This window comes from Nicotiana attenuata, chromosome 2, assembly GCF_001879085.1.
Source record: "Nicotiana attenuata strain UT chromosome 2, NIATTr2, whole genome shotgun sequence".
In the NCBI taxonomy this organism is placed as follows: Eukaryota; Viridiplantae; Streptophyta; class Magnoliopsida; order Solanales; family Solanaceae; genus Nicotiana; species Nicotiana attenuata.
The window spans coordinates 93,584,012-93,595,290 of NC_031990.1; the positions used below are offsets into that span (position 1 = coordinate 93,584,012).

The 11,279-nt window shown below is 37.8% G+C and overlaps 2 protein-coding genes across 2 annotated transcripts; one reads left to right on the forward strand and one right to left on the reverse strand.

Annotated features, from left to right (window-relative positions):
- LOC109215220 lies at positions 1,115-5,112 on the forward strand. The gene is made up of 4 exons (XM_019379242.1): positions 1,115-1,230; positions 2,475-3,499; positions 3,582-3,701; positions 3,788-5,112. The coding sequence occupies exons 2-4, from the start codon at positions 2,486-2,488 to the stop codon at positions 4,733-4,735; spliced, it is 2,082 nt and encodes a 693-aa protein (XP_019234787.1). The 5' UTR covers positions 1,115-1,230; positions 2,475-2,485; the 3' UTR covers positions 4,736-5,112.
- LOC109215230 (U1 small nuclear ribonucleoprotein C-like) lies at positions 5,847-11,053 on the reverse strand. The gene is made up of 5 exons (XM_019379255.1): positions 10,947-11,053; positions 10,805-10,847; positions 8,488-8,529; positions 8,166-8,415; positions 5,847-6,416 (listed from the first exon to the last, which is right to left on the reverse strand). Exons 1-5 carry the CDS (start codon positions 10,952-10,954, stop codon positions 6,169-6,171), a joined length of 591 nt encoding a protein of 196 aa, XP_019234800.1. The 5' UTR covers positions 10,955-11,053; the 3' UTR covers positions 5,847-6,168.

Here is an 11,279-nt window from a genome sequence, read left to right on the forward strand (position 1 = left end):
TATTTCAGTTTAATAATTGAATTAAACTTTTTTTAACTCTTTGCGTACAATTGTATACCCTGTTGGTATAACTATATACTATACTGGTATCAAATGTTAGTTAATATTTTTTTGGTTGTATTAGCTACATTTAATTGGTACACAATTTGATTTTTCTTTAGTAATAATATAAAAAAAAAGAATAATAAAAAATAATGAAAATAGGAAATGAAATTAGATTATGAAGAGAAAAAAAAATAAAAAAAAAGAAGTTAAATGAAATTAGAATAGGAAAAAAGAAAAAAATAAGAAGAAAACGGGAAAAAAGAAAAGGAGAAAAGAAAAAGAAAAGAAAAAAGAAAAAAGAAAAGAAAAGAAGCATAGAAATAAAAAAGAATTGAAGAATAAAGATAAAATTTTCCACAGAACCTACTATGGGTAGGAAATGTAATTAATTTATGGGTAGACAAGGGTAAATAGTTTTATTTTTATGGGTAACTGTGTCAAAACCCCAATAAAATCTTGAAGGGCTATACAGGGTAGTTATCTCAGGGAGAAATTCAAAAATAGCCAGATTTACCACTGGTCGTTGAAAAATAGCCAAGTTTCAAAAGTCATCGAAATTTAGCCACTTTAAATCTGAGCGAAAACACTGTTCAAAATCCTGAAAAATACGCCCGCAAATTTTACGGGAGTTCCAGCATAAGTATGCTTGAACTCCCGTAAATTTTACGGGAGTTCCAGGATAACTATGCTGGAACTCCCGCAAATTTTACGGGAGTTCCAGCAAGTATAATTGTCTAGTATAATATACTGGAGTTTGGAGCACTGGTGCTCCAGTCTCCCGCAAATTTTACAGGAGTTAGCAAAGTATACCGGTCCAGCATAATATGCTGGAGTTCGTACACAAATGCATCAGAACTCCCGTATATTATACTGGACCGGTCCCTGTTGCAGCAAAATAGTGGCTATTTTTCATTGACTTGATAAACGCTGGCTATTTTTCATTGACCAGTGTGAAAACTGGCTATACCATGATATTTTAACGTTATCTCATTCAAAATTGAGAAGCCCAATTGATTATGGATCTGGCCCGCTCCATCTTCTCACTCTTATCCTTCATAGTCCATCCAGTGGCCTTGTCCATTGGAACAACCACCATTTCCTTGGTTACATACTATTCTTCTCTCCTTCTCTTTCACCGGCGACTCTCCGGCGATCTCTTTCTCCGGCGATCTCTAAAATAAACTCGTAAGTTCCTATTTTTCTCTCACTTATGACTTAACTTCCAGATTTGACAACAAAACCCTAATTCCTCTTTTCGATGGTTTCTTAATAGTATAATAATTTGGATTTAAGTTCAATTCTCTTCGTATTTGCTCATATTGCATTAATTGAAGTATGAATTCCGATTTTGTTATAATAGTTTGTGAATTTTTTTCCCCGTACAAAGTAGCGTTCAATTTCCTTCCCCTGTAATAAAAGAGCCTGAATTGGAAGGAATTTGATATGGATGATTCATATATTTGATTGTAACTAGTTCGGATTGAAGTGTAGTTGATTGATTAATGTATCGAGCAACAAAAAAAAAAAGAGGATAAAAATACGTAGGTGATTTTTATGCCACATAAATTGGGAAGAGAGAGTAGTGCTTATGGATCTTTTGGCATGGGAAACCCCATACCAGTCCCCTATCGTGTAGCACAACAGCGCCCTTTCCTCACATTGCTACATCAGCTACTTGAATCCCCAATCTAATGGTTGGAGGAGGGTCCTTACCACTAGGCGAGCCCTCTCTCCTCAATAATAGTGCTTATAAAAAAATTGCAAATAAAAATTATATTTGTTGCATAAGTGTTTATGTCCAACTCTGTAGCAGGGAGGAAACCCATTTCTTTTCAATGCAAGGGGAATAAATTCTGTTAGAGGGGATTTATTCTTTTGATTCCTTTGCATTGCAGGTGTATGGTATTAGTAGCAAGATGTATAAGTTGACATGACTTAATAATGCGAAGTGGTTATTCACACTCATTTAGGGTTCATAGGACTAGAGAATATATTATTCATGGATTAGTAACAGTGGGATTGTAATGCAAAAATTAGTTACGCGTGGATTATGCAAGGATTAGGTATTATAAAGCTTTGCAGGAGAAGGACAAAAGAGTAGTAGATTGATGTATCGTGACGCGGGAGGCTTATTGGTTGAACAAAGAATTTAAGGGACTTTCTTTTTAAATCTTATGGCCAGGTTGTTTGACTGTCATCCCGATTGACACCAACTTGTAGTTAAGCAAGTGTACATAGTTGTGTGTGAATGCTCTTTCCTGTTAGTCGTGTTTTCTTTCTGCTACTTGTAATTCATGCATAAGGGTAAGGAACTTTGGATGAACTCTATAACTGAAAGAGATGCACTACCCAGCATGTAAACCTTGTGTCCCTACTCCTCTTTGTGGCTTCTGGTAGATTGAGAGGATTTGATTGTTCGATTTTGACAGGAAGAAATTCTATGGCTCCAACGAAAAACAAGAAGCAGAGCAATAATGCTGCTGAATCTAGTTCTAAAAGTGTAGTTGCTGAAAAGAAAACACCCAAGGCACTGAAGGCTAAACGTAAACTTGTGAAAAAGTTCTCTCACTTAAACTCTGAGCAGAGCAATAATGCTGCTGAATCTAGTTCTAAAAGTGTAGTTGCTGAAGAGAAAACTCCCAAGGCACTGAAGGCTAAACGTAAACTTGTGAAAAAGTTCTCTCACTTGAACTCTGAGCAGAGCAATAATGCTGCTGAATCTAGTTCTAAAAGGGTAGTTGCTGAAGAGAAAACTTCAAAGGCACTGAAGGCTAAACGTAAACTTGTGAAAAAGTTCTCTCACTTAGACTGTGCACAAACCAAAGAAGCTGAGATCAGTCCACAAGTGCAAGCCAGAAAGAAAGACAAGAAGGCAAAAGATGGCAACGAAGGAAATCATGTCGGTGGAAAAGATGTGAAGGCTAAACGTAAACTTGTAAAAAAGTTCTCTCACTTGAACTCTGCACAAACCAAAGAAGCTGAGATCAGTCCACAAGTGCAAGCCAGAAACAAAGACGAGAAGGCAAAAGATGGCAACGAAGGAAATCATGATGGTGGAAAAGATGCTAATGGGTCTCAGAATAAGAATCCAGGGAACAAAGAAATGGAAAATATGAGTGGAAGATGTGGAGAGGTGAATAAGGATGAAAAAACTAAGAAGAACCTTGGTTTAAATGGAGGAAGCGGAGAGGTGAACAACAAGGATATAAAAACTGTAAATAGTCGTGGTGGAATGATTTTCATGTGCAATGCAAAAACCAAAGCAGATTGTTTCAGATATCGTGTGATGGGTGTTCAAGCAAGCAAGCAAGATGTTGTGATGGGAGTCAAACCTGGTCTTAAGATTTTTCTCTTTGATTTTGATCTTAAGCTCATGTATGGTATTTATGAGGCATCTTCTGCTGGTGGAATGAGACTTGAACCAGCAGCATTTGGTGGGGGCTTCCCTGCTCAGGTCAACTATACTGTTCTTATCTTATGATTTCATCTTCTTCCAATCTGTCACGTGTTTTTATTGATGATAGGTCATCCAACAGGTTCCTTTTAAGATTCACAAGGGCTGCATTCCATTACCAGAGAAGGTGTTCAAGAACGCAATTAAAGACAATTATGATGAAAGGACACGCAAGTTTAAGACTGAGCTGACAGTTACACAGGTACTGAGCGACCTCCCTAATTATTAGTTCTTCACTATTTTCCTAAATTTTGATGTCAGTATTTTGCCTGAATTTTCCTTGAGCAGGTAGAGAAGTTGATGGAGCTGTTTAGACCTACACCATTGCTGGAGCCAGCTCTCATACCTGTAGTCCAGGATCCTGTGGCTCAGCCAGTTAATCAGAGTGGGGCAGCACCACCTTTATATGGAGCGCATTACAACAGTAGTAAACCTGCACGGAATTTCTCACCACATGATCATCAAAGACAGCAGTTCGCAGACCACTTTGTCATGCCTAGAGAGGTTTCCCATCACCCTAATTTTCTTACTGAGAAAGATTACAGAACCCATGGTCTTCAACCGGCAAAACATTTGCAGACTTCTACTTCTGCAGTACATGTTAACCATAAATTGGAGCACTATGGTTTTCAACAGGCAAAACATCTGCAGCTCTCTACTTCTGCAATACATGTTAACCCTAAATTGGATCATTATGGATCTGAACAAGGAATGCCGCAGCTCCTGAGGGACCCTGCTAGTGTAAGAGGTGATGCTGCTTTTGCGCGGAGTGGACATGTCTACTCTGATCCTGTCTTTCCAAGTGAAAGGGAATACCGTGGTTACAGCCTCAAGAGTTTCCATGGGCAACCTGTTACTGTTGCCCCTGCTGTAGCAAGTAGTAATACAGTGGCCGCAGCTGTCGATCATAGTTTACTAAAAAATGTTAATCCTTACGATGAGAGTACCACCTCACTTGTGAACCGGTATCTTTCTATGCCAAGGGCAACGATAGCACCTGGAGGGTTGCCGTTGACAGGCCGACAGTCGTTTGCTGGTGCTTCCAACTATGTGGGTGACACCAGAGGCCATCCAGGAAGGTTGCTTGCTGAAAATGAAAGATCTTGTCCACCAAATGCTCCTCATGTGCTATCAAATCACGGCCATATGTATCAGCATCCTAGATATGAACCTGGAAAATCATCGTCAGTCTTATCTCAGTATCCTTTTGCTGGTCCTTCTGCATCACGGCGCTGAAACCCTGCTGCATAACATCCATCCCATAATGTATTTCACCTATCCTTCCTGTAAAGTTGGGAAATAACCCTGATGGCTTCCAAATATCCAGGCGGAGGGGGTAGTCTTTATATTCAGTTAGTGAGACAAAAAGAAAGACTGGATTTGTGGCTTCCCTTCCGACAATTTGATGTTTGTTCATAATCTTGCAATGCTTGAACTAGAACTTCAGGATTCTGATGGGAGTCACCTTAAACTGTAACTTATGTCACAGGGACAAGTTTTGATGCACTCGGTTCCTTTAACTTGTATGAACTCTGTAAATATTTATGGGCAGTGGCGTGTGCTAGTGCAGCAGCTGCTTATTTTGTGAAAGATTTACCCAGAAAGGTCAAGTCGCTGCTATGAATCCCATTTTCAAATTGAATCTCCGCACAACTCCAGTTCTCTGGCTTCGTTTCAGGGTGCCTCGTCGCACTCAATTTGCAAGATGTGCATTTCTCTTAATCTAACTGAAGATGATGGGCCAAGAAATCAATCTTGGATCCAAAATTTCCTCTTTTTTTTATTTATTGTTTCCTATGTACAAAACTTTCTGTTTCTAGTGGAGCATGTGATCCTTAAGGGGTCGTTTGGTTGAAAAAAAGTTATCACAGGATTAATTATCTCCGGGTTAGTTATTCTACCTTTCCATGGGGATAAGAAAACACTATAATTCCGGGATAACTAATCTCGGGATTAATTATATCGCAACTTTCTCCCAACCAAACATGGGATTAGTTCTTCTTAAATTTAGTCCCGGGATTAATTATTTCTTATCCCTCATACCAAACGAGACCTAAAGGTAATATCATAGTCGTTTGCCTGTGCAGAGACATGCGACAATGTCAATTTTATTAGAAAATTTAAGTCTTGTTGAGCAGCTCGAGGGAAATGTCATAAGAAGGGTTTAGGGTTTAGGGCTACTGTGGATTTTTTCGTACGAGCTTAAGAAATAGTAAGAAAACAATACCAAGAAATCTTAGACTAATGTAACGTCAAACAAATGGTATTTCTGCAAATGGAACTATGACCAAGAAACTATGTTTTCCTCGATTATGCATAAAAACTACTTGTGCTTATAACTACATCGTCCATTAAAATACCTTCAATACCTGTTCCTTGAAAAGAAAATAGAAACATCATCAAGTTCATGACATTTAAAATCAGTTATATTCAACTAACAAATACCAACAGGCATTTTACAGGTACAATCAATTTTGCTAGCCAAAATCTTTCCCGAGTAAATGAAATGTCTCTCTTCCCTAACCAGTTTCTTTCTAAGAACCTTACACCTGAACATATCATGATCTAGGCACTTAACATCACAACAGAAAAAATCAAAACATGTCGAAACCAGATTAAGAAAATAGCTTCAGGAGAATAGCGTCTGGCTTTTATGTACATAGACCAGCCTATTGATTAGAGTCTGCAGCTTGCGCATTGATACTGGAACTATCACCTCCTCCGTTCGCTGGCACAGTGGTACTTCCTTGATACACAGGAGGTGCAAACATTGGAGGGCCACCAGTAGAAGCAGGCATTCCCACACTTCCTGGAATTGCACCTGGTGGTGCGCCAGGCCGTTGCATATTATTGACTTGACCAGGCATAGGAGCACCGGGAGGTGCCAACATCTGAGGCATCGGTTGAGGTGCATAACCTGGAAAGATCAAACGAAGATCCTATAATTTGTAAAGGTCTATGATCGAATAACTGGGGGAAACTTCTCAAGGCAACACCAATATGCAAGCTTTCAGAAACTACAGCATGACAGAGTCATGCGTGTATCTCTTTCTATTATTCATCATAATCATTCAAACAATCAGAATCTAAGCGGCTAGATAAATAATAATGTAGAAGATATCATCTACAGGACATACAAATACAAGTAAATCTGATATAACCCAAAGGGAATTCTGCTCTTTAAAGGAAAATGTCAAAAAGATCTAGTTGCTATTTCCTCCCAAAATAATGAAGCCGTTGGAGAACATGAGTTATCACATCATTCCTTGATAAAGGAGGAGGGTTATGGTAGGTTAACAGCATGCCAAAAAATAGTCAAATTGTGATGAACCCTCTAAATATAAAGAGGATTCATATAGACGACCCCAACTAACTAACGACTGAAATGTAGTTGATTGATTATCCCGGGCTGCACTCCAGAACTAGATTATCCAAATGCTTATGCTAGATGCAACAACATATTTCCGTTGATACTTTTTTGTTCATTTCGTGATATGAATCAGTTGCAGTTGTTCAAAAATCAAAACTAGTGATAACAGTCAACAACAACAACAATAACAACCCAGTATTATCCCACAAGTGGGGTCTGGGAAGGATAGAGTGTACGCAGATCTTACCCCTGCCTTTAAGAAGGCAGAGAGGCTATTTCCGGAAGACCCTCGGCTCAGGAAGGGAAAAGGGGAGGGGCAATAACAAACAAGTCGATCAGACAACCGAAGCGAAAATACAAAACTAGCCATAGGTAATGCAATCAGAAAACCGAAACAAAGACAACAACAAGTAGTAAAAAAACTAGTGGTAACAGTCGAAGATAAAATTTGTTTTCTTTGACCAAATAACTCCTTTACTCCCAATTAAGGAAACACCAAATACTATGGTGTAGCTTTGACAGAATAAACAATATTCTCAATGATTTAAAGTTTAAACACCTTTTTTACTAGGTAAAATTTTATTGAAAAATTTGATGGGATGAGAGAGGCTCGAACTTCTGACCGCAGGGTAACTCAGAAGCTACAAGACTAACGCGCTAGCCAACTGCGCCACCAACCCATTTCCTGAACGATTTAAACACTTGAGACTAGGCAACCCTTGTTCCTAACAGATCTATTGTCAAATTGTTTTTTTTTTCCCTCATTTTCCTTTATTTGATAAGACCCATTGCCAACCTTAATTAGCCTTAATGCTAAACTGATTAGTAACGGCAATATGAATCCTCCATACTTTTTTGCGCTATTGAGGTGCATTTTATTCCAATAATAGTATATAGATACGAGATGTTATTGATTGAGTGAACCCACTTGATCAAAAGATGGCGCAGTTGATGGAGTTGAACCTACATCTTTTGGAAGAAACTAATGCCAAAGTGTTCACATAAAAAATTTCCAAACCAGATAAGAAAGAACTACACTCCTTTTTGAAAAGCTAATAGTGTGACCACGGGGATTTCCCACTTCTTGTGGGGGTTTATTTGTTGCAAAATCTTAAACCTACATATATAGACAACATCAGTTAGGAGTTAATCCCCCAAAAAAAGCAAGCTTGAAAATCATCGCACAGTCAACAACCATATTTAGAGCTTGATGGAGTGCCTAATATAACACAAAATATCTTCAAGACGTATGTAAAACAACAAGGTCCTGACAGAATTTTAAAATCGTGCTGATACCTGGAACGCCAGGCATGGGCCTTGGAAGCACTGGAGGACGCATACCAGGGACCCACTGGGAACCGGCTGGCATTTGGGGATTACCTCCCATGGGCATCTGAGGAGTCGGAAGAACAGGAAGACCGGGCCTTAGCTGGGGAAAAGGAAGGCCAACTGGTCTAAAGGCACCTAGATGTTCCTTGACTTTTTGGTCAATTAAACTCTGGTTCAATTGTGCCTCAAATTGTTGATAGTAAGTTCGAACATTTCCCTGACAGTATAATGATGTGAGACTTGTTATATGTGTAATTTGCCTAATCTCCAAGGAAAATAGAAATAATACCTTGTGTTTGTAGCCTGCATTATGCTGCTTTCTCACAGAAGGCTGAAAATAACAAGACAAAAGGTGGTGTTAAAAGTTGAAGGTACACAACAAATGTATCAATGCACAATCTTGTTTCTGAAAAAACTCAATGAAGAGTAGTAACACAAGAAACTAACAATCAACTCAAATGTACTTCTACATATAAGATAAGTTTGTGTCTCATTTGAACGTTCTCTAGTAAACTGTTTTTATTCCATAGTTTGGCTGCTTCCAAATATTTTCCTAAAAGAAATACTTTTCACCAAATAGGAAAATCTTAACTCTTCTTATTACCTCAATTCACTTACCGCAATTTCATCAAAACCAACTACACCTAAATCCCAAATTCAAGTTGTTGTCGGCCATATGAATCCTCACTGACCATGTCTCTCCATTTACCCTCATCTCAGGCCAATATTATGCACCAAAAAATAAAGACACCAAAAGAACTAGAAGTTCTCTATAATTTCTACCGGAACATAAATTTGTCATGACTAAGGACTCCTAGAAAATATAGTTCTAGGACTTGAAGCAAATGTACTTACATGACTAAAACAAATATTGAACTAACTAATACTTATCACTTATATAAGATATTTTATTCCATTATGCCCTATTTTCGCTAAGCCTACATGGACTCCAAGAGATTGCAAGTCTTTCTAGGCACTATTGTCTTTAATATTGAAATTTATTACCAAAAGATCACCCCCTTACTCCATCTCCAACATACTATTATGACCTTGGTACTAATCCAAACACCAAAGAGCAATCTACAAAATCAAGCTTAACATGTTCCAAAAAAGAGTTCCCATGAATAACACTTTATGTCTTTATACACCCTTAAAGCAGAAAGAACAATAAAGATTACGCGATCGAACAAGCTGATGTTACATAGGGCGGAGTCAGGTTCAAGCAAGGGGGTTCAATTGAATTTCCTTAAAATTATACTATGCCATAAGGAACATTCTAATGTTGATAACCATGGTATCAGAGCCAGCTTTCTCGCACCTCGACTAATTCCATGGGATACCTGCTACCTTCCACTAGCATAGATACCGGCCACCAGGTAACTCTATCCACCAAGGCTTGGACATATAGGAAAAAATCACCTACTCCCTCTGTTTCAATTTATTCGACACACTCTCCTGATTATTTCGTTCTAAAAAGAATGACAGATTTCTATTTCTGGAAATAGTTTAACTTTTAACTTTTTATTTTACGCATTTACTCTTAATGAGAAGTTTTTATAACCACACAAATGATAGGACCACAAACCTTTTACCCTTTAAGCTTTTAAGACCACAAATTTCAAAAGTCCCTTTTTCCCCTTAAACTCCGTCGAAGTCAAACTACATCAACAACTAAGCCTCAATCCAAAACAAGCTGGGTCAGCGATATGAATCTTCATTTCTTTCTAAGCTCAACTCATATCTTTCTCATTATCAAAATAAAATAAAAGTGCAAGTAATATATATATATATATATATATTGAGTCCAACGATTTGTAGGTCTTTCAACACAACTTCTTTACATGCGATTTTAGGACTACCCCGTCCTTTTTTAATACTTTTTCCCACCATAGTTTCGCACCTACAAACCGGTGTATCTGTAGGTCGGCATAGGACATAACCAAACCATCTCAAGCGGCCTTCTCCGGTTATATCCTCAATGTGTGCTACTTGCACCTTCTGGGTTCCGGCGAATATGGTCAATTTTAATCTTATGTAATCTTATATGGCCGCACATCCATCTTAACATTCACATCTCTGCAACACTTAACTTGTGGATATGTTGAACTTTAGCAACTTAACATTCACTACCATATAACATTGTTGCTCCTATAGCTATTCTATAGAACTTATCTTTCACCTTAGTAGACATCCTTCTATCACATAACAGCCCGATAGCACTTTCCATTTCAACCATATGATTTTAATCCTATGGGCAACATCCTCATCTATCAAACTACGTCACATAAATTAAAACAGAGGGAGTACTATTTTTTGCCTCGGCTTGGATTTTCTTTAGGCCATAGATATTAATCTTAGGTGTGACACCCTGGATTTTTCTTTTTGAATCCCCTTATATGAATCCCTAGTTCTTCCCCTAATATTACGCGTGATCTAAGAAAGCTCAATACAAAAAGGGTGACTGCATTTAGACCCCAATAAGCAAATCAAGAACATATCATGAGTTACAAACCTAAGAACAAGTGCCCAACAAAAGAATCTTGTATTTCAACATAGTATTAAAAAATTCACCAAAGATTATTAGAATATGATTAAGGGTAACTTACAGAATCATGGGTCAAGTAAGTATCACAGTAATCACAGTAATACCTGAGAATAAAAGGAGAGAAAAAGGGGCATCAAATTAAGGAAAATGGGGTGAAGAAATTATACAATATAATCACATTTATTGACTTGAATTAAAAATACCGAGGCATTTTGTATACAAAAGAGCGAAAATCCCTTCAAGAAAAAATGAGGTTCTTGAATAACTTCGCTCGGAACTGAGCCCTAAGACAGCTGTAGTTGGTTTACGGGTTATAAAATGGAAATATCAGGTTTGAGGAGAAATGACAAAAACATCCCTTTTGTTTGGGATATGTTTAAAATAGTCCCTGAAATATGCTCCTACTTACAGTTTGTTTGGCCAAGCTTTTTGAAGGAAAAAAATATTTTTGAGTAGAAACAGAAGCAGTTTTAGAGAAGCAGAAAAAAGTAATTTCTCTACGAAAGCACTTTTTTTAAAAACGTTTTTCAGAAAAA

What these genes read in the sequence shown, in the direction of transcription:
- LOC109215230 (XM_019379255.1), bottom strand. An exon ending in ATGCAGGCTACAAACACAAG is followed by an intron (nt 8,416 to 8,487) that starts GTATTATTTCTA and finishes TTATACTGTCAG; the next exon opens with GGAAATGTTCGAACTTACTA. An exon ending in GCCCATGCCTGGCGTTCCAG is followed by an intron (nt 6,417 to 8,165) that starts GTATCAGCACGA and finishes TGATCTTTCCAG; the next exon opens with GTTATGCACCTCAACCGATG.
- LOC109215220 (XM_019379242.1), top strand. Translation starts at nt 2,486, where the DNA reads ATGGCTCCAACGAAAAACAAGAAGCAGAGCAATAATGCTGCTGAATCT. An exon ending in GTGGGGGCTTCCCTGCTCAG is followed by an intron (nt 3,500 to 3,581) that starts GTCAACTATACT and finishes GTCATCCAACAG; the next exon opens with GTTCCTTTTAAGATTCACAA. An exon ending in CTGAGCTGACAGTTACACAG is followed by an intron (nt 3,702 to 3,787) that starts GTACTGAGCGAC and finishes TTCCTTGAGCAG; the next exon opens with GTAGAGAAGTTGATGGAGCT.